The 23492-nt window shown below is 41.6% G+C and overlaps 1 protein-coding gene across 5 annotated transcripts in view; it reads left to right on the top strand.

Moving 5' to 3' along the window:
• Positions 1-23492, top strand: part of LOC117811295 (equilibrative nucleoside transporter 1-like) — a 50220-nt gene that overhangs the window by 19575 nt on the left and 7153 nt on the right. For 3 of the 5 annotated variants that reach the window (XM_034681476.1, XM_034681477.1, XM_034681480.1), the window contains 7 exons: positions 11106-11183; positions 11338-11419; positions 12272-12456; positions 13384-13523; positions 14942-15076; positions 17336-17433; positions 17651-17732. In XM_034681476.1, the coding sequence (XP_034537367.1) occupies positions 11155-11183; positions 11338-11419; positions 12272-12456; positions 13384-13523; positions 14942-15076; positions 17336-17433; positions 17651-17732 (751 nt within the window). In that variant the 5' untranslated portion in view covers positions 11106-11154. Of the gene's footprint in view, positions 1-5311; positions 5454-10470; positions 10508-11105; positions 11184-11337; positions 11420-12271; positions 12457-13383; positions 13524-14941; positions 15077-17335; positions 17434-17650; positions 17733-23492 lie in introns of those variants that run through there. The other 2 variants (XM_034681478.1, XM_034681479.1) reach the window with 2 other exon arrangements.

Here is a 23492-nt window from a genome sequence, read left to right as displayed (position 1 = left end):
CAGGATTATTATAACTCCTCCAGAATGACAAGGGGATCTCTGTGGTTATGAGTGAGTGTTTCCTGGCTCGGCTCACTGTCACGCGTGTTGGTGCTATTTGGGACTGTGCTGACCTTAAACACGGAGAAGAGCGCACCAGAATGCCTTGCTTTGTCTTTCACTTAACAGCTGATGGGACATCAGCCTCGACCCACTGCTGGGTGCACATGAGCATCTGTTTCATAGGAGTAGGAGTAGGAGTTGAGTTTCACCATCTGTTGCCTGCATTGACGGATAACACATAAGATGTACAGAGTTTCCTATGCTGGTAGAGTATTATCATTATGGGGTGGTGGTTGCTGCCCTTAGATGATAAGATTTGGCTAACTTACTCATCATGGAAGGAAGAGGGGACTATGACCCCTTTTGTATTGCTCATGTTGCTGGTTTGAAACCATCACTGCTGACAGTCATGGTGATAAGTGGAGGTTGCTGTTGCCAGTTCATCAGTCAGCTATTTCTTCTGACCACTTGAACCAACAAAAAAGACAAGCAGCTGGAGATAGGCCTTGTTCCTGCCGTCTGAGTGGCGGGAAATGAGCTGTGGCATTTAGGGGGGGGACGGTTTAGGACAATGGAGTAGGCACCCTCCCTCTTTTGGCATACATGTTTTTGTTCTTTCTACAGTTTACCCAGGGGGTTTACCTATTGCCGCCCTATTAGTTTCACAAAGAAGCCTCTTTCCTGTCACTGTGCTGTTGTTTCCTGCTCTTAAACTATATTACCCTGATTACATCCCAGCCTTACAAAGCACAACACTCTGTGGCGGCCTGTGTCAGGTTAGAAAATGCTCAGGCAGATTTTACATAATACACAGAAGTCTTCTGCGCTTTGTAACAGCCAAAAGCCAAAAACTGTACAGATTTGTAATGGGGCTGCGGTCAGATCCAGATAACTTGTGAAGCAGGAGGGCGTACAAATTAGTGTTAGTGTCATATCTCTCCTTTTCTTTAAAAGATGAGTTGTGATGTATGTGGGCTGTGGGCACTCTCCAGTTTGTCCAATAAGAAAACAAGTAAATATTTTATTTATTTGAATTGGTCAAATCAATGAAGTGGGGTTCTATCAGTCATGAATAGTATTTCAGAGGACAGCAGCATGATTCCTGACCCCAGCTTCTCAGAAACCAAAGGTCCAGTCTGTTGCTGGAGGTTTATTTGAGTTGACTCTAGTGATTTCTATAACTTGCTGTCAGTCACATCAATAGGACCCCACAGTGTTACTTAGGCCTGCTGTGTCTGCTTGGTGTCACCCTGAAAACCCGAATACATCTCCGTCCATGTGGAAGTGATGAGGTGACTGTGTGTTTGGCTGACCTGTCAGGGTCCTTGTGTTTATAGCCAGTGTGGTCACATGAATAAGTTCTGGTTCAGAGTGAGGTATTGTTTCTTCTTCATTTTTCTGTAAACTGAATTTAACACCGCCATTTATACTAAGCCAACAGCAGTATGAAAGCTGTTGGAGGGACTGTTACTGCCTGTGAAATCAGCCTCCCACCAAAACGCTACAAGTTGTTGAATGTTGCGACTGGCTTATTTTCAGCCATAACTGGAGTGCTAATACTACTAAAGCCACATTGACTCTACATGGGGATAGTGCAAACTTTGGCCATTAGTCACAATCAGTATTTCATATTTCATGTCCTTTTACAGAGTGTGAGAACTGCAGCTTCCAAATATCAGAGGAGCACTGACTTTGTTTCACTTGTTTCATTTACTGTATTTGTTTTGTGGAAAACATTTGCTCGAGATCTGACTCTGTTTACAACCCTTTGGCTGTATAGCATAGACCACACCTCTATCTCCTTCCTATGAATGGGAATTGATAAGATTTGATTCATACCAATGCTATTATCGATTTTGCTTATTGATCCAATTCTTTATCCATACCTGTGTTTTTTCCACGTCCTGCTCTGTGCTATGTTAACATAGGATAGAGAATATGCATGGCCACTGCTTTGCTGAGACAGGAAGGACCTTGTAGACTGGTGTTTCAGTTTAATGAGTGACCCCGTTAACTCGCGACTTCCACCAGAATGCGTCTTTGGTTGTCATAGTTTCAACAGTTATTAATAACTCTCATTAATGCTTTTTGGTTTTCACTAAAGAGGTGAAAGGATGTGTTCAGCCTTTTTCCATTAAACGGTTCTGAAGCCAAAATATCCCGTTCCTGAATGCTGCCATCTTGTACATTTTTCTGCAGCCGGAGTCTGCGCAGTAGGGAATTTCTGGGTTGCCACGGTAATAAGCTCCTATAGCATGGCGTCACAAGATCCTATTGAGTTTTTCTCTACAGCAGCTGTCAATCAAATTGAATCCGGTAGTAAAACCCAGTTTTTTAACCTCTAATAAATAATGAAAAAGAAACTTTTCAGAAAAAAGAGGCCTTGAACACAAAACAGTCAAATAATAACTACATAGAACCACAGCATACGGATGTGAGAAACATTCGTACGATGTGTATTTATTTTTTAAAGTTTTACTGCAGCCCCATTCAAATGAATGGGGGAGACAGAGTTTTGACCTATACTGCAACAAGCCATCAGGGGGAGGAGTTTTTGTTGAAGCTTCACTTCCAGCCAAGTGAGCTGGACCCCTGGTTGTAACTGACAACCACTGATGCATTCCGTTTTCCCGATAACATGGTCACACCGACAGCATAGAGTGTCAAATACATGACCCTCCTGATATTTAATGCTGTGCTGTGTCCACAAATGCTTCAGCCACAGACATTGCATGCTGTGTAAAAAAATCCACCCTCCGTACAGTGTGTGTCGATAGAGAAATTACCTTTTCAGACCTAAGCCATTTTTTGAACCAGGCTGTAAACATGTTTATTATTGTTACATTGAATTGGTGTCTATGTGGTTTCCGGTGTTTCTGTAGCCAGCCTCAAGCGGATGCTCGATGTATTGCAGTTTATAACACTTCCGCAAGGGCTTCATATTTTGAGACCGGAGGTTTCCGCTTGGTTGGACCAGGTTCTCAGTTCCCACTCCTTCCACTGTGAAAAAGTGAAGCCAAAAGATTGCTGTCATGGGTGCTGACAAATTATGTTGGTTATGCATTTTAGAGCCAAGGCATGCACAGAAGTGATCTAGAAAGAAAATCTGAAAAGGACTGACTCTTGTGTTGGTGTTGGTTCTCTCCACTTCTCCTCTTCTCTACTTATTTAGTACAGATTGCTGCAGGAGTCAGAAGAGCTGTCAATCACAACGTCACCTCCCCTATTATTTGCTTCAAACAATTAGTCAAAACTAAACTTCTCATAAAGTTGAACCTGCACTTAAATCAGCAAGTCAAGAACTGACACAACAGGAAGCATCTTTGAGAAACATTTTTAATATCTATTTCAATGTTTGTAGATTGATCCGTGCCCTATATGTTTAAATGGAGGGGGCGGACTTTAAGACCTATACTGAAGCCAGTCACCAGGGGAAGCTTCACTATCGAGGAGCAGTTGTGCCATCCATCTTCTCATACAGACCTTTTAAACCTTACACGATGATAGCTCGAGGGTCATTTGACACTTTTCTTTGAGCAGCTGTTAATGTTGGCAATCCTCTGTTCAGCTAAAACCTTCAGTGCAGAGCATGAATTGACATACTAATCCAGCTTAATGTTTTTAATTTTGTTGCTCATTGTTAGCTCTTGATTATTCAAAAACGATGAGGGGTATCAGAAAAGCTTTATACATTGATAACAGTAATCCACATGTTCCTCCTTTTTCCTCTCTTCTTCCTTGTACTGTAGTAATTCCTTGTCTGTATTCTTCAGACAGGCTGAGGACAGAGTCTTTAACACTGTCCTTGACAAAGGAGCTGAAGGTATCACAGTGTGAAATGGGTATTGAGGCTGTAAAAGTCAATGTACTGGGACGTAACTGAAATGTAGTCTTGGATTTCTCGGACCGTTGAGCAAGCTGCGTTTTATATTTCTGTGTGCATGTGTGTTCGTCATTCAAGGAAAGATGTGTAATAGGAAACGTCAGGTTGTGAGGCACAGTTATGAACTGCATATAAATCATAAGTGGTCACTGTCACAAGCCGAAAAATTTTCATATGTTGTACAACAGAGGATTGCTTTCTCATGATGTTTCGAGGATACAGATTTAACTCTGCTAGTCCAGGTCCCCAATGTCTTGAGTTAAGTGAAACCCAGCGACTGATTGCTTCCAATATGAGGAAATAATCATTCTATTGTATGTTATTGTTTACATTGTAGAAGTGCATCCTGCCTCTGTACGATACACAGTATGTAAGTTTTGATACGATGAGTGCAGAGTTCAACACTCTACATTACAGAGTGTTTTGCATTCCTGCTGCCAACAGGCATGTTGAAGAGAGAAATGTAACGGCCCCTAATGAAGTTAGAAATAGTTTGCAGCTACCAATGTGATGCATTGAATTTAGTTTTCTGTGTTTGAAGTGTGCAACTTTTTCTTCTTATTGGTTAAGAGTGGCTAATTATGATCAGGTTGCTTCCTGTTTGGGAAATGATGTCTTAATTAGATTGCTAGAATGGAAACCAGCAGGTTGACATCCTGAACACCAGGGCACCAGGGTTGAGCTGGTTTAGGGGGGGTGTAATAAAACTTTGTTGCAGTTTTGTAAACATGCAGGTTTGCCAGATAATACTCTCTGTATTTGAATTTACATGCAGAAATCATAGACTGCATAAAATATGGACGTGGTATCCGTGACGTCGCCCATCTGTTTCTGAAGAGCTGTTTGGAGGACAGTCGTCAGCGGCAGCCATGTTGCTGCAGTCGAGCAATTGTGACGTAAAGAGGCGGGCTTTGAACCTCCTCGCCAACAGCTACAGTGTTCCCGCCTGTCAATCAAGTGTGCCTCTCATTGGAAGACTCGAAATGTTAATATCTCCGAAAATGCCGCGTTAGAAAAAAATTCACCCCCCCTACAGTGTGTGCCAATCGAGAAATGAGCTATCCAGACTACACTCGTGTTTTGTACCAGGCTGTAAACATGTTTATTTCTGCTGTAAAGATCGTCCTTTTGAATTGGTGTGTATGTGGTTTCCGGTACTTCCGGAGCCAGCCTCAAGCTGATCCTCGATGAACTGCAGCTTTTAACACTTCTGCATTGGACTCATGTTTTTAGACTGGAGGTTGCCGCATGGGCAGAATTACATGTCCACAGAACACAAGTGTAACAAATCTTGACTACAGTTTATTTCTAAAAAGTAGATAGGAGTAAAAAGAAATGACTCTCATGTTGTTTGCTTTGGTTACATCTTGAAACTGTTTTCAGACTAGGAGGAGATAGGACTTTGATTCCAGTGTTTTGTCTGGGAAGGAAGCACTGGGAAGGTGGATCTTCCCTTGCCACATCATATGACCAGCATCAAACTATCCTGTGGCTCAGCCTGGAGAATAAAGGCAACCCTGTTAGAGAGGTATGCTGGTGAGACGAGAAAAATGTACTCCTGTCCTTTTCTATCAAGATCTGGCCCTCTGTGTGTTTGTTGTGTGTTTCAATTTTAACCTTTATTTTCCCCAGTTTCTTCCAAACTGTAGAGACCACTAGTGTTCCCAATACATATCGGTCATATCCTGACCAGGATAGAGCTGCAGATGGACGGGGTACTTCTATGACACATGGGGGCCCCTGCCTTGTCTTTTCACCTGCCAGCTTTGAAAGTTTGCAGGGAGAGCTTATTGCTCAGGGGGTCCACACCATCCCAGGGTATTTAAACCGCCAACAAGAGTGGGAGTTAAATGTAGTACCGCCTCTACAACCCTGTATGTGGGAAACGCGTGAATTTGGCGTCATAGTAGCATTGGTGATGAAACACTGCTGAATATTGAATATTCTGTGAAGTGAGATGGGAAAATGGAGACAGAGATGGATACTTTTAAACAGAGATTCATGGGCCAACGGAATATACCAGATTTTCTTTTTGGAAAGCCGAAAGAAGCCCTGGAGAAGGAAATGCAAACTTAGCCATTTGACTTAATTGTGACCATGGTAAGCAGGCTGATCTTGTTTGGCCAGATTGAACTCCATTTTTCCACTTGACAGAAGAGGAAACAATAAATTGCAGTCACACCTGGTAAATCTTTTGCCATTGGAGTGCCCATTGTTCCAGTTGGATGTGGCTGAGAGGCCTGCTAGTAAAAGTGTCACACTGATGCCAAACTGGAGTTTTGTACCACTCTACTGACTACAAAGTGCCTGTGTGTGTGGTGGCACCATTTCAACACCAGGCAACTCAGGCCAGCTGGCTCAATCTGATGACACGTTTGGTGGAGAGTGGAATACTTTACAGGAATCTGGGACATAACTGAGCGAGTATGCTTTTAACTGTGACTTGTAGTAAAACTGATCATCAGCTACAATAAAATTTAAAGAGAAAATAAGGCACAAGTGGAAAATATAAATATGGTAGTGTAGCCATTCAAAACAGTCAAATGAATCACTGTCGAGGCAAAGTCTGTGGAGGTGCATAGCTGGACGCATGCAGCTACGTTGGGTCTTAGACAAAATTAAATCCCCTTCTGCTGATAAAACCACCCGGTGAATATACCAACAATTAAAGATACCCCAAAGTACTTTCATTATGTGATTTATTTTGCAGAGTCACTTCCTGAGAAGTTTGGTTTGCCACACAGTGCCAAATATTCTTGGACCCAAATTTAATTTGTGGTCAAAGATAAAAAAAAAGAAGTAGGCTGTTGCCAAAACAGAATCAGGACATCAGACTCTAATATACGCTTCAAGTGGCAACCTCTGGTCTCAAACTATGAAGCCCATGTGGAAGTGTTATAAACTGCAATTCATTGAGAATCAGCTTGAGGCTGGCTGCAGAAACACTGGAAACCACATACACACCCATTCAAAAAAGACGATCTTTGCAGCATTAACAAACATGTTAACTGCCTGGTTCAAAAAATGGCTTGGCTTTACGTAGCCAATTTCTCTATTGGCACACACTGTAAGTGTGTAAACTAAGTTTGGTTGAGTTCAGCAATTGGCTTCAAAACAGCACTCAGGAACAGATGGGTGACGTCACCGATACTACACCCATTATTTATAGTCTATGACCTCTGAGCTGGAGCAGGTGCACTGTCATGACTAGTCATTGCCTTAAAATTACAGTACAGAGATGTTATTAATATTCACTGATTGGGATGGACATGGTTTGTGTTTTATGGATACGATTTTTTTCTGGTTGTTTGTAAATCACTTGGTATCTCAGGGTCTGCCCTCCAGTGGTTCAAGTCCTACCTCACAGGGAGATCTTTTAGAGTATCATGGAGAGGAGAAGTGTCCAATATGGGGGGTACCTCAAGGGTCAGTGCTTGGTCTCCTCCTGTTCTCAATATACACCACTTGGTGCAGTGATCCACTCCCATGGCTTTTCCTATCACTGCTATGCAGATGATACACAGCTTTTCCTGTCTTTTCCACATGACGACACAACTGTCTCAGCTCCGATCTCATCCTGCCTTGCTGACATTTCTAAATGGATGAGGGAACGTCACCTACAGCTCAACCTGTCCAAGACTGAGCTTATTATCATTCCAGCCAGTCCCACTATGGACCCACAGATCAATATCCAGTTTGGATCTCAAAACCTCATGCCCACTAAGTCTGCCCGAAATCTGGGTGTCATGATCGATGACCAGCTAACCTTCAAGGTTCATGTTGCCTCGATTGCTCTGTCCTGCTGGTTTTCCCTCTATAACATCAAGAGGATCAGACCCTACCTGACAGAACACACAACACAGCTCCTGGCTCAAGCTCTTGTAATGTCACACATTGACTACTGCAACTCTCTACTGGCAGGCCTCCCTGCATGCACAGTTAAACCTCTGCAAATGATACAGAGCGCAGCAGCACGTCTGATCTTCAACCAGCCTAAGACAGCTGATGTCACTCCCCTGCTCATTTCGCTACATTGGCTTCCAGTTGCAGCTCGCATCAGATACAAAACTCTAATCATGACTTACAAAGCAGTAACCAAAACCGCTCCAGTTTACCTGGAACCCCTCATCCAGGTCTACTGCCCTTCTCGCCCGCTATGCTCAGCCTCTGAAAAGTAGTGCTTCCAGCACACAAGGCCTCAAAATCACTAGCTCGACTCTTCTCTTCTGTTGCCCCTAAATGGTGGAATGAATTTGTCAACTCCATTCGATCTGCAGAGTCCCTCTCTACTTTCAAAAGACAGCTAAAGACCCAGCTCTTTAGGAAGCACTATGCACTTTGCTAGACTGTTCTCCACTGTTGTCCCAGTGGCAGATCATGTCTTCCAGCTACAATTGACTCGCACTTTCCTGTTCTACTCTGGGAATCTGTGTTCAGCTCTTGAGTGACCCAGCACTTGGTACTTTGGTCATTATTTTGGTGATGTTAATTGTTGATGATGATAACAGAAAGTCTTAAATGGTTTAGTTGCTTTATTGTAGATGTTCCTTATTTTACAAAAAAAAAAAAAAAAGCACTGCTTGGCAGTACCTGCACCCAAATGGACTTGAAGCAATTTGTTACCCATACTGATCTTGTTTCCTCTTGTCTAGATCTTTGCTAGTTTTGTTCTTGTTCTCGTATGTACATCGCTTTGGATAAAAGCCTCTGCTAAATGACATTGTAACATTGTAAATCACAAGCAGATTGGCTTCTTTTAAGACTCATATCCCTGAAGGATGGGGTGAAGCCTCAGTCTTGCTTAGTATTTACAGAGAGGTTGGACTCTTCAGAAAGGATGAATGGCGATGTAACGAACCAGTAAATGATGGCTTATATTTTTTTACACCTGGGGGGGTTCATTTTGATCCGAACACACTGAAACTTCTCAAGTTGCCAACTGATCTGTCAACAATGTAGTGTGGAAACGGTCCTATGCAGAAGTGGTTAAATCACCAACACTGGCTATATCACTATATTACTATAGATGTAGCTCATCATTCCAATGGGCATTCATCTTAGTCTGGCAATAGCTGTTCAGGTCAGGGATGTTCAAATAATGATGATGATAGTTGTTAGTGTTATGTTTTCACTATTAGCAAAGGAGATGTGGGTTGCCTGAAGTCATTTAGATACATAGGACTTGTCATGTACAGCCATTCAGTTACAGCGTGATAATCACGTCCCTGTGTGCGGTTTTACACAACGCTACTGACTGAGTTGTGGAAACAAACAGGGCTGACATGTAAACAAGTAGTCCTCTTGTTGTGCTTCACATTAAATATTTCACATGACAGAGGTCTAACAGTTGAACATGCAATGTAAAAGGGGCTTGTGTGTGTATGAGTCTCTTTATAAATAGTATAGCAAATCCATTACCAGCCACATCAAACATTGGATTCATCATGACATGTCCTTCAACAGGGAAGTGCAACGTTGAGTACTGGAAGAGCTGCTGATTTGACTTGTTCTCAATATGGATGCACTTTGGAGTTCTCTTGAAAACAATATGGTTTCTTAATGTTGCATGAGTCATCAAAATGTATTACTCATTTCCTTCCTCATAAACTTTGCAAAGTCAATCTTTCCAAACGTCTAAAGTATTGTTTGCACAGTTTTTAACTTGTCTTCTAAGCTTGATTTGATGCAAAATCACACTGAACTTTTCTAAGGAGGGAAGTGTCTCAAAGGAAAGTTTTTCTGTTTGAATATGTAGTCACACAACTGTCAAAGCACTTTCTCCATCAGATGCTGGGAAAAACTTGGAGGAGTGGGTAGAGAGAGAGAAAGAGAGAGCATACTTGGAAGGTAGAGAGTGTAGATCGCAGCTTAGTGACAAGGAAAGATGAGTGATAGGCACAAACAGCCATTGGTGTAAGTAGGACAGGAAAATGAGTTGCACAATACAGTAAAGGCCAGGGGAGACACTGTCATGAGAAGATTAATGATAGAAGCACTGAAGAGTAACAGTGGATGGAATGATGTGAGAAATTAGGAGACGGTTGGAAACAACAGGGGAAATGGAGGGAGAAATTAAAAAGACGTGGGTGTCTTGATTAAAGAAATAGGATCATGTGGAGGTTGGAACATCTTCTGATATAAAAGTGAAAGACTCAGAAGCATGGGAAAATAACTCTTCAGCTTCTTCTCTTTGCTGTTACATCAGGTTCCTGTTTCTGAGCACTTTGAACTTAAATGATAGTTTTATTCTGATTAGAAATGGTTAAAGAGGACTCTCTTTGGCACTCTTCATCTGATGTAAAAAAAAATGAAGTTGACAGATATGTATCAGAATGAATTTAAGGAATGTAGATACATCAATCTGTAGGAAGGTTTGAAGACAAAAGGGAGTTTCAGGTGAAAGGAAGAGGGAGGGATGGACTCAGTAATTCAGAGAGGAGGCAGGTCCAGTGGGCAGCAGTCATCGGGGTGTCAACCTACTGAACCTCTGTATGGTATAAAGTGAAGCAGAGCTTTTTTCATTAGTTGTGGCATCCGACCAGGAAAGAAAGAGGAGTCTGTTTATCCCAATTGAAGTCTGCTGTGAGTAATTTAATGAAATCCAGTTTCTCCAAAAGAGGATTGAGGTCAGAGAATGGTCATGTTTTCCTTTCAAGACATTTTAAACATGTTTTTAAGAGAATATGTTTCTGCTAATCTTAATGATTGATGTGTGTTTGACACACAGGGAGGTTGCATTGTGAGTTTTTTAAGTGGCCAGAGGTCAAGTGGGGAGATTTCTTCTAAATTGTGTTGCATATTTGAATGTTAACCCACTCGTCCTTCTTGTGACTGGTTCTTTTCTCTCTGTAGTGTGATGGGGTTAAATTAAAACACCAAAATAAGGAAGTTTAGTCAGTTAGCACTTCTGTGTCTTAAAGCTTGAAGTTCTTTATCTACTGCCTGCTGCTTCTCAGTATGGAACATCTTAAACTGAACAGTTTGAGCAGAATGCGTGAGTTACCTTCTTAACATTTAATGCACAATGTGTGAGCCATGTTTTAGATTGCGGTGTGGACTAAAATCTCATTAAAATATGTAAATATGGAAGAAGGACTTGCAGTGGGTGATAAAGACATATGTGCTGGCACACTGTAAATATTTACAGTTTGTAAACATGTTTGTTATCTGTGTTTTTCAGACCCCGTGCCTCACTGATTAAACCCTGACTGACGTGTCTGCCCAGAACCATGACCGCCATCAACGCACCTCGGGACAAGTAAGAGAACCCATTTCTATTTCAGTCACAGAACGTGCAAAATGAGAATTGGACCAGAGCCAGAGAACAAACTGCTGAAGATTGTTTGTTGACTTTTAAGTCAAACACTTCATTCATGTACTCTCATGTAAACTTCCTCTTGTCTCTTTCCCAGATACAATGCTGTATGGATTATTTTCTTCATCCTGGGCTTGGGAACCCTCTTACCCTGGAACTTTTTCATGACTGCAACAATGGTCAGTTGAGTAACATTACAGGACAATCACACTAATCTGAATGTGAGAATAGTTAATGGTTAAATGCACTTCATCAGACAGATGGAGGGGAAATCGAGCCCTGTAGGTGGCCTGAAGTTAATGAAACGGTTTGACTCCTCTTAGAGGAAGATGAAAAACACTTTGAGAAAACAAAGATGGATTGTTTACCTTTCCTTCCAAAACCACCTGGTTTCACTCAGGACGGCTGACCTGACTCCAGCCAGGTGGATTAACTTGCCCCTCTAATCCCTGGCCTTTCTTTTTTGACCTGCAAGGGGTTAACATCTCAAATAGTGCAATTTCAGTTTCATAATCCCCGGGGAGTTGATTTGGACCTGAGGGTGGATTTCTGCTTCAGCTCAAATACCTTTAAGGTTAAATGGACAGCCTCTTAAACAGATATGTTGCTCTTACAAGACAAGGATCAGAAATGTGAAACTTCTGTGACTGCATGGTTAACTTGAAGTGCCTTTTATTTATAGATTACTCATTGATAGATAAGAGCGTGTTACATTTTTGCACTCTTCAATGTTTTATTTCACTGACCTTATTCTGTTTTGTGGCTTTGTTCTGGAGTGGTGTTGATTTAAATGTGTGGTCATGATCTGTTTTGTCGTATATAGTGACATTTCTAGTATGTACTCCACCTATACATATATTAACAGGTGGAAAAATGTTACCAAAGCCCCCCATTGTTAGCACTCTGGAATATACATGATATCATAAACAACATAAATGATTTTGTTCTGTCTATTCTAATTGATTTCTTGCTGTTGATGTTCTCCATTGAGCTAATAAACTAAGTATGCATTCTTCCACCCTTTTCTGTAGTTCTTCACCAGCAGGCTGAAGGACCCAGCTACTACAGACCTGTCCTCCAACCAAACACTAAATGGGACTTTGGTGGGCGTGGACTCTCGCAATGTGCTGGAGTCAAAGTTCAACAATGTGATGACACTCTGCGCCATGGTGCCCCTCCTCATCTTCACCTGCCTCAACTCATTCATACACCAGAGGTATCAGACACGCTCCATGTCCTGTCGACACACTCCACACAGCTACACGTGTGAACAATGTGTTGAAAGCCAATGGTAGCTTTATCCCAGAGATTTGGTGTAACAGAAGAGGAGTAGAATAGAAAGACAAACTCTCCTCAGACAATTTCAGCACTGTCGCTGTCCTGCTCTCTCTGCCCCCCCCCCCCTTCTCCCCCTGTGCTGCTCAGGTAATCCTGTTACTTGAACGTATGTCTGTATGATGTCTCCAGGATGTTTGCTTTAATTAGAGTAGGATTTTAGAGACCTCTGGGGTGGACCCTGACCACGGCTGACTCTTCCCCTATACAAACACATCGAGGAATGCTATTTATGTTCTCTGCAACCCCCCCACCCCCCCTTCAACTTTTTCCTACCTCTCCCTGTTCGCCTCAGACTTTGTTCTTTTTCTCCTGCTGTTCCATGTTTCCTCGATACACTCATTTTATTCCTGCAGAACCCTTCTGTCTTCATTCTTCCCTTTCTTTTTTACAAGGTGAAACACGTTTCCTCTTTTTGATGCTCTCTATTTCCTCTTCCTTAAAGGACCTGCGCTTGACCCTTTTGCCATCATAATCCGAGAATGTTTGTTTTTACTTCTGTTGAACAATGAATCTTATTCCAGTGCTACATAGACATTCCTTCTCATCTAAAGGGACCTTGTAGTTCTCCTTTGTTTTATTGACCACCTCATTAGAGTCATGAATGGAAATTGGTTCACTGGAAACCTAAAAATGTATTTATTTACTTAAACCAAATAGTTATCTTATTGATTTCTTTACATTCTATCAATGATGTTTCAAATCAGCTCCTCACTCGTCCAAAACAGGTGTGGCCAATGTTCCTGTCTAACTTGTAGTTTTCATTGGTTGTGTAGTGATTTTAATTCAATTTGACTTTGTGTCCCAGGATTCCCCAGAAGCTGAGGATTTCTGGTAGCCTCACGGTCATCCTGGTGGTCTTCCTGTTGACAGCAGTTCTTGTCAAGGTTGAAGTTTCTCCGATGACCTTCTTCACCCTCACCATGATCAAAATTGTCTGCATCAACTGTGAGTTTCCAAATACATCACCGATTTAACAATGACTTAATCCTCCAGAGCAAAACAAAGATTAGACTTGCATTAGATTTATCAACCATCATTTACAGGACAAATGAAGTAATGTGGTGTCAAAAAAATAGCAGAGCAAAAAACGACTTCTGTATCCAGCTTCCTTTTTTGTTATTGCAAAAAATTGGCTGACTTTCCATTTTGTTCCACCTCATTCCTTTAGCCTGACACTGCTCATGTGAGGGCAGGGTCTTTGTCAGCAGTGAGGTTAGTTTGATGTGTTTAGCTCTAACTGAAGAAGTACGACATCAGATTTCAGTTGGCACAGCAGCTGTTGTCGTTGTTGTTGTGGTTGCCTGTAGCGGTGAGCTTTTTATAAAACAACTGTTTTATACCGAACCTGCGACCTCTGCGACGAGGGGTATAGCCTCTGTATATGGGGGGCGCGCTTAGACTGCAAGGCCAACGGCGCCCCAGAAAATAGACTTTTTTTAGATCGTTCGTTTTATCTATTGCCACGCAGTAAACCCAATTTAATTATCTTGACTTTATTTTAAAAGCACATTTTAAATTTAATTAATTAATTAATTTATTCATTTAGCCCAAAGTGCTATAAGTCTAAAAATACTATAGGCCCAAGAATGCTTCCTTGAGGATTTACTTAAAAGTCAATGTCTTAATGATGACTAACTGTGAGAGAAACCTCTGTATAATGTGACACAATCCACAACCTGCAAGATGAGGTGAGGTGAAATCAGCCCCTGAACTTAATGCAGTTAGCTTTCATTGTATCAGACTATTCGTTTCAGGATCGTCTCCTTCTTCTTTCTACTTTAAATCCATGCAAATGATGATCTCTCCCCGTGTTTGCTTCTTTGATCCTCTTCTGCATCCTCTGTGTTGGGAAAATCTTCCCCTTTCCCTCTCACACTACACTGAGCTTTAGAAAACAGTCTGTAACCCCACAGTGAGTGTTTATTTACAATGACTCACTCAGCAGCAGGGAAAAGCTTACCCCCGTCTTTATCCCCGCCAGGCCAACTCAGCCCTGACCTCCGGGTCCACATGAGGAACGACCTCATGAGTGTTTGATTTAGACGGGAGGGCGCCGTGACCTTGATGCTTTGATATCTTCTATGCATTCCTCTTATTGAACACATGTTACAACATTTCTGCACCAAATTAACTTTCAAAGATGTGTAAACCATGGTAATCTCTGTGATGAAAGCTACATGAAACGGCCTTAATGGCTACAACTTGGAGTCAAGTTGGATAAAGGAAAAAGTTGTTATATAACTGCAGAACTTAATGATGCAAAGATCAATTATTTCTTCTCAGCTGCATGTTCTGTGTCACAGTGACCCTTTCAGTAATTCTCAAACATTCTTGTTTTTTTCCTCTGGTCTGTCCCTCCCCAGCGTTCGGGGCCATTCTTCAGGGCAGCCTGTTTGGACTGGCAGGGATTCTGCCTGCCTCCTACACCACTCCCATCATGAGTGGACAGGGGCTGGCTGGCGCGTTTGCTGCTTTCTCCATGATCTGTGCTCTGGCTAGTAAGTCTAATCACAATGACACCACTTCTAATGCAAGAAATATGAATATACAGGAGGTTGATGCTTTAAAAACAGAGTCCGCTACCTAGCATTGTACATTCACTTATGGCCCTTTTCCACCGGCCCGTCTTAGCCCTACTCTACTTGACTTGACTTGACTCTACTTGGTTTGTGTTGCGTTTCCACAGGCGTGGTACCTCGTGTGTCAGATACAAGCGGCAACCTCAGGTCTAAAAATATGAGTCCAATGCGGAAGAGCTAAAAACTGCAGTTCATCAGCTCCGGAAGTACTGGAGGTCACATACACATAACACGGCAATTTCGAAGATATTGAGATTACGATAAGAGGCACAGCTGACTTGATTGACGGGCGGGAACACTGGAGCTGTTGGCTAGGAGGCTCAAAGCCCGCCTCTTTACTTCATAATCGCTGTACAGCAGCAATATGGCTGCCACCGCCGATTGATCTCAAAACAGCTCTTCAGAAACAGATGGGTGACGTCACAGATCCTACGTCCATATTTTATACAGTCTATGATCAGATACCAGTTTTTCATACCTGCTCTGCTCTGGTTCCAAGCGAGCTGAGTCGATACTAAAAGGTGACATTGACGGACTGCTGGCCACTGATTGGTCAGAGAATGTCGTCACCGAAGAGTCAGTAGCGACATAAAAAACGACATCAGTACTCTTTTGCTTTCCTCTCTCGCTTGGCCTGTGACAAAAAAGCCACAGACCGAGCAGCAAGTACACCATGTACCCCATTGTTTGTGATCGTTTTGTTTGTGTTGCGTTCAAAATTACGTGAACAGAGTTTCTTGCCCACTGTGAGTCGGTACTCGGGCTGGTGGAAAAGTTACCCAAACCGAGTCGAGTAGAGTCAAGTCGAGTAGGGCTGGTACTGTGTCGTGGAAAAGGGCCATTAATTGGAAGAAACACTGATGCTAGCCAATTTGAGAGTTTGATGTCCAAATACTACATGATCCCCCTCTATTACAAGCCCCTTCTTATAATGAGACTTTGCATATCTTCCACTGTTTTAATCTAAACTACAACCCCATTTACAAAATAGCTGTGTTAATAAAAACAGATTTTGATGGTTCAAATCATTAAACCCTGTATTTAATTGAAGATAGTGTCAGGACAACATACCAAATGTTGAAACTGAAAAATCCAAAGCTTGATCTCTAAGACAACTGGACCGGTAGGAATTCTTGAAGACGTTTCACCTCTCCTTCCTACCAGTCCAGTTGCCTTACGGATCAAGCTTTGGGATTACTATGACCTGTATGACTCAGAACCTTCACAGACGAAACTGAAAGATGTTAGTTTTATGAAAAACGTCTGCTCATTTTAAATTTGATGCCAGCAACATGGTTTGAAAAGTTGAAACGTGGCTGTGGGTTGAATGTATCTTGAGGTTGTTTAAACCCACTTTAATGTTGTACAGCTGAAAGCCTATAGATCAGTAAGTTGAGACAAATAACATGCAACAGTTTAACTGTATATTCTTTTTTTTTTTAACTATCTTTATTGACATTTCCATGCACAATGTGCATTACTCAGACATAAATACTACATTAACATTTTGAACAGAACATTCCTTCCCACCCATATTCTGACAGAATCTCTATTACATTTAAAGGTACCTTGAATAAAGTAAAATATACATCCACTTATACAAAAATGTAAGTTACACCGGTTCTCAGTGTCTTCGTCTTTTTTTCTGGGATCTACCACAAGTCCATATAAGTATCTCAGTCTTGATTTTCAGCCTGTAAAAGCCCTCCTATATCTACACTCTGAATATAATCATTAAATGGTTTCCAGATTCTCTTATAAACTGTTAATTTGTTCTTCAAGGTATATGTTATTCTCTCCATTTACATACATTGTGCTATATTTCTAATCCAAGCACTGATAGTAGGTGCTTGGAGTATAGCAAAATCAATAAACTTGAATTGCTTGGTTCTCAAATTAAGACCACTCGGATACATGTGTAACAAGATCATCTTGCAGTCTACTGGGATGGTTACTGACAAAATAGTACTGACTTTATTGATCATCTCCCTCCAGAAGTTCCTAACTGTGTCACACAGTTTGACTGTATATTTATCAACATTTCTGGCTCCCCTTCTAAATTTCTAAAGATGTATGTATTTTTCATTTTACTTGAAAGTTTATTTGAAGAGAGGAATACTAAACAAACAGGAACTTTCAAAGGAGACCCTGACTGATTCTCTGTGTGTTTGTCTGTAGGTGGATCAGCCTTGCAGGACAGCGCTTTTGGTTACTTCATCACAGCCTGTGTTGTTATCCTGCTGGCCATCATGGCCTACGTTGCTCTGCCCCGGATGGTGAGATTCCATAATCATCAAACTTTGAAACCTTGTTAGTTGTCTGTGTGTGTGTGTGTGTGTGAGCACGTGTGTTTGTACTCCAGTCTTCTGGATCTGTGAGGGGATGGAAAACACATCTCTCAGTGACAAGTTCTATCTTTCCGCAAACAAATCCTCCTCCCTCTTTGTTACGTAACTTTACTCAGTCAAACTTTTTCTTCTTTTACGTCAACAGGAGTTTTTCCAGTACTACACAGAGAGTAACGTACCAAGGCCCTCTGCTGATGAGGAAAATAAGATGGACTTGCTCAGAAAAGGTAAACACAACTTGTTCGCCGGCAGATATGTAGTTTCTATCATCCAAAGAGATATAACCATGGAAGATGAAACTGTAGAGCAGCAACCCAGAGAAGAATTATGATAAACCGGCCAAAAATACTGCAGTTCTTCCAAAACAAATTGACCAATACAGGGTTCTCACGCGTCCTGGAAAACCTGGAAAACAGTTGACCAGTTTTCCAGTACTGGAAAACACCTGGAAAATGGGAGAAAAAGTAAAATGTCCTTGAAAATCACATATAGTCCTGGAAAATTATTCCAACATGGCTGCATGTGACCTGACCCGATTAACAAAACACATCCCCATTCATTGAAGTTGAGTGCATGCTGTGCTGGAAAAGACAGCGACACTGCACAACTTTTTTCACATCTTTTCTCCTTCACTTCATAATCATGCATTCACAGAAAACGGGGGTATATTGTTTATGTTTTATGGTACATTTGGCTCAATTACAGTACTCTAGCTCAGTTGTTCCCAAAGTGGGGTCCTGGGACCCCTGGGGGTCCGCGAACCATAGCGTGGGGTTCTGTGAAATAATTTGAATACATTTCTAATAAATTATAAAATTGTGTTGTGTCATTACAAACAGCATATACACCATTGTTTTGATACCATTTGGTGGCTGAAGGGATATGTGAGTCTTGCTCCTGTTAATTTTCTGAAAGCATTTAAGATCAATTACTTGAAAAGTATAAATGCTGTCATGTTGAATCCACAAGGAATGAAATGACCCTCTGTTTTAAAGTATACAAGTGGGATTTACTTGATTCAAATTGAAGTGTTATCTGTTTATCACTATGGTACAGGTCTGAAGGATTTACATTGATACGCTTTACAATACAAAAAGTTCCAAGGGAAACTAAGAATGCAAATGGCAGTAAGCATGTGCTTTAGTGATGGGAAGTTCAGCTCTTTACAGAGAGCCGGCTCTTTTGACTCGGCCCCCAAAGAAGAGCCATCTCTTTCGACTCCCGAACGGCTCTTCATTTAGGATCTTTTGTAGCCGTATATTTTACCTTAACTTTACAAAAAATAATGGTTTGTGTTGAAAACCCTTTAACAGTGTTTTTATGAGAAGACTTATAATTGCCCGAATTGTGTGCATTTATTCTGTTACAAAATCATTCTCACCCTGATCCTAGGGTTATTATTAGGGTTAGGGTTTTGATTAGGGTTAGTGTTGGGGTTAGGGTTAGGGTTGGGGTTGGGGTTAGGGTTGTGATTAGGGTTAGGGTTGTGATTAGGGTTAGGGTTATGATTAGGGTTATGATAAGGGTTAGGGTTAGGGTTATGATTAGGGTTACGGTTAGGATTAGGGTTAGGATTAGGGTTGTGATTAGGGTTAGGGTTGTGATTAGGGTTAGGGTTGTGATTAGGGTTAGGGTTGTGACTAGGGTTGGGGTTGTGATTAGGGTTAGGGTTGTGACTAGGGTTAGGGTTATGATTAGGGTTAGGGTTGTGATTAGGGTTAGGGTTGTGAATACGGTTAGGGTTATGATTAGGGTTAGGGTTGTGATTAGGGTTAGGGTTGTGATTAGGGTTAGGGTTATGATTAGGGTTAGGGTTGTGATTAGGGTTAGGGTTGTGATTAGGGTTAGGGTTGTGGTTAGGGTTAGGGTTGTGGTTAGGGTTATGATTAGGGTTAGGGTTGTGATTAGGGTTAGGGTTATGATTAGGGTTAGGGTTGTGATTAGGGTTAGGGTTGTGATTAGGGTTATGATTAGGGTTAGGGTTGTGGTTAGGGTTAGGGTTGTGGTTAGGGTTAGGGTTGTGATTAGGGTTAGGGTTGTGGTTAGGGTTGTGATTAGGGTTAGGGTTGTGATTAGGGTTGTGATTAGGGTTAGGGTTGTGGTTAGGGTTATGATTAGGGTTAGGGTTGTGGTTAGGGTTAGGGTTGTGATTAGGGTTAGGGTTGTGGTTAGGGTTGTGGTTAGGGTTGTGATTAGGGTTGTGATTAGGGTTAGGGTTGTGGTTAGGGTTATGATTAGGGTTAGGGTTGTGGTTAGGGTTAGGGTTGTGATTAGGGTTAGGGTTGTGGTTAGGGTTGTGATTAGGGTTAGGGTTGTGATTAGGGTTAGGGTTAGGGTTGTGATTAGGGTTAGGGTTGTGATTAGGGTTAGAGTTATGATTAGGGTTAGGGTTGTGATTAGGGTTAGGGTTATGATTAGGGTTAGGGTTGTGATTAGGGTTAGGGTTATGAGTAGGATTATGGTTAGGGTTGTGATTAGGATTAGGGTTATGATTAGGGTTAGGGTTGTGATTAGGGTTAGGGTTGTGATTAGGGTTATGATTAGGGTTAGGGTTGTGATTAGGGTTAGGGTTAGGGTTGTGATTAGGGTTAGGGTTGTGATTAGGGTTAGGGTTATGATAAGGGTTAGGGTTAGGGTTATGATTAGGGTTAGGGTTGTGATTAGGGTTAGGGTTGTGATTAGGGTTAGGGTTGTGATTAGGGTTATGATTAGGGTTAGGGTTGTGATTAGGGTTAGGGTTAGGGTTGTGATTAGGGTTAGGGTTGTGATTAGGGTTAGGGTTATGATAAGGGTTAGGGTTATGATTAGGGTTAGGGTTGTGATTAGGGTTAGGGTTGTGATTAGGGTTAGGGTTGTGATTAGGGTTAGAGTTATGATTAGGGTTAGGGTTGTGATTAGGGTTAGGGTTGTGATTAGGGTTAGAGTTATGATTAGGGTTAGGGTTGTGATTAGGGTTAGGGTTGTGATTAGGGTTAGGGTTATGATCAGAGTTAGGATTAGGGTTAGGACTAGGGTTGGGATTAGGGTTAGGATTAGGGTCAGGATTAGGGTCAGGATTAGGGTTAGGGTTGTGATTAGGGTTAGGGTTGTGTTGGGTTAGGGTTGTGATTAGGGTTAGGGTTGTGATTAGGGTTAGGGTTGTGATTAGGGTTAGGGTTATGATTAGGGTTAGGGTTATGATTAGGGTTAGGGTTGTGATAAGGGTAAGGATTAGGGCTATGATTAGGGTTAGGGTTGTGATTAGGGTTAGGGTTGTGATTAGGGTTATGATTAGGGTTAGGGTTGTGATTAGGGTTAGGTTTGTGGTTAGGGTTATGATTAGGGTTAGGGTTGTGGTTAGGGTTAGGGTTGTGATTAGGGTTAGGGTTGTGGTTAGGGTTGTGATTAGGGTTAGGGTTGTGATTAGGGTTAGGGTTGTGATTAGGGTTAGAGTTATGATTAGGGTTAGGGTTGTGATTAGGGTTAGGGTTATGATTAGGGTTAGGGTTGTGATTAGGGTTAGGGTTATGATTAGGATTAGGGTTATGATTAGGGTTAGGGTTGTGATTAGGATTAGGGTTATGATTAGGGTTAGGGTTGTGATTAGGGTTAGGGTTGTGTTTAGGGTTATGATTAGGGTTAGGGTTGTGATTAGGGTTAGGGTTGTGATTAGGGTTAGGGTTAGGGTTGTGATTAGGGTTAGGGTTATAATAAGGGTTAGGGTTATGATTAGGGTTAGGGTTGTGATTAGGGTTAGGGTTGTGATTAGGGTTAGGGTTGTGATTAGGGGTAGGGTTGTGATTAGGGTTAGAGTTATGATTAGGGTTAGGGTTGTGATTAGGATTAGGGTTGTGATTAGGGTTAGAGTTATGATTAGGGTTAGGGTTGTGATTAGGGGTAGGGTTGTGATTAGGGTTAGAGTTATGATTAGGGTTAGGGTTGTGATTAGGGTTAGGGTTATGATTAGAGTTAGGATTAGGGTTAGGATTAGGGTTGGGATTAGGGTTAGGATTAGGGTCAGGATTAGGGTTAGGGTTGTGATTAGGGTTAGGGTTGTGATAGGGTTAGGGTTGTGATTAGGGTTAGGGTTGTGATTAGGGTTAGGGTTATGATTAGGGTTAGGGTTGTGATTAGGGTTAGGGTTGTGATTAGGGTTAGAGTTATGATTAGGGTTAGGGTTAGGGTTGTGATTAGGGTTAGGGTTGTGATTAGGGTTAGAGTTATGATTAGGGTTAGGGTTGTGATTAGGGTTAGGGTTGTGATTAGGGTTAGGGTTATGATTAGAGTTAGGATTAGGGTTAGGATTAGGGTTAGGATTAGGGTCAGGATTAGGGTTAGGGTTGTGATTAGGGTTAGGGCTGTGATAGGGTTAGGGTTGTGATTAGGGTTAGGGTTGTGATTAGGGTTAGGGTTGTGATTAGGGTTAGGGTTATGATTAGGGTTAGGGTTGTGATTAGGGTTAGGGTTGTGATAGGGTTAGGGTTGTGATTAGGGTTAGGGTTGTGATTAGGGTTAGGGTTGTGATTAGGGTTAGGGTTATGATTAGGGTTAGGGTTGTGATAAGGGTTAGGATTAGGGTTATGATTAGGGTTAGGGTTGTGATTAGGGTTAAGATTAGGGTTGTGATTAGGGTTAGGGTTGTGATTAGGGTTAGGGTTGTGGTTAGGGTTATGATAAGGGTTAGGGTTGTGGTTAGGGTTAGGGTTGTGATTAGGGTTAGGGTTATGATTAGGGTTGTGATTAGGGTTATGGTTAGGGTTGTGATTAGGGTTAGGGTTGTGATTAGGGTTAGAGTTATGATTAGGGTTTGGGTTGTGATTAGGGTTAGGGTTATGATTAGGGTTAGGGTTGTGATTAGGGTTATGATTAGGGTTAGGGTTGTGATTAGGGTTAGGGTTGTGATTAGGGTTATGATTAGGGTTATGATTAGGGTTATGATTAGGGTTAGGGTTGTGATTAGGGTTAGGGTTGTGATTAGGGTTATGATTAGGGTTAGGGTTGTGATTAGGGTTAGGGTTAGGGTTGTGATTAGGTGTAGGGTTAGGGTTGTGATTAGGGTTAGGTTTATGATAAGGGTTAGGGTTATGATTAGGGTTAGGGTTGTGATTAGGGTTAGGGTTGTGATTAGGGTTAGAGTTATGATTAGGGTTAGGGTTAGGGTTGTGATTAGGGTTAGGATTAGGGTTATGATTAGGGTTAGGGTTGTGATTAGGGTTAGGATTAGGGTTATGGTTAGGGTTAGGGTTGTGATTAGGGTTATGATTAGGGTTAGGGTTGTGATTCGGGTTAGGATTAGGGTTGTGATTAGGGTTAGGGTTGTGATTATATATATTTTGAGTCTGAGTTGAGTTGAGAAACATTTGTGGCCATTTTTGTCTTTCAGTTCTATTTGGGTCATTATTGCACTGATCCTCTGATCATTATTATTATTTAATTATTTCAGTAAGAAAGCTTCCTGATTCCTTTGCTGGCTCTTTTGTTTTCTTCTTTGCTCATTTTATATTTTTTTGAGAAAAGAGAAAGCTGAGATGTTGGCCATCATTGTTACTTGGTTGCACTAATAAGGTGATGTGCTGTACATCTGTGGTTGCATTATTCTATTATCAATTTGCCATCGTTTTTAAGCATGTAAGAGATGATTTCATTAATAGCCATAGACTACATGTCTTTCAGTGTAGACTTCCACTGAGAGGAACATACTAAACTATTTAGGAACTAAATTAGGAACTAAATTTAGACGGTCATACCAGCTTGATCATCACTGAAAATGTCCTGGAAATGTCCTGGAAAATGATCTCTGGAAAAGAGTGGGAACCATGCAATAATTTAGATTTTGAGAAATTAAAAGACATGTACAAAAGTTGATGGCCTTGAGCTGCAGAACTCCAATTGAATCGCACTGAACCTTTAAGGAGAAAGCTCAATGATAAATCATCTGTGCAGAAAATGAGCTTTCATTATTATATAACATTGTTTGAGCAGGTCACTTGGTGTCAGACATGCCTTCG

The sequence above is a fragment of the Notolabrus celidotus genome, chromosome 4 (assembly GCF_009762535.1).
Source record: "Notolabrus celidotus isolate fNotCel1 chromosome 4, fNotCel1.pri, whole genome shotgun sequence".
NCBI classification, from domain to species: Eukaryota; Metazoa; Chordata; class Actinopteri; order Labriformes; family Labridae; genus Notolabrus; species Notolabrus celidotus.
This window is presented reverse-complemented; position numbering and strand designations above follow the sequence as displayed.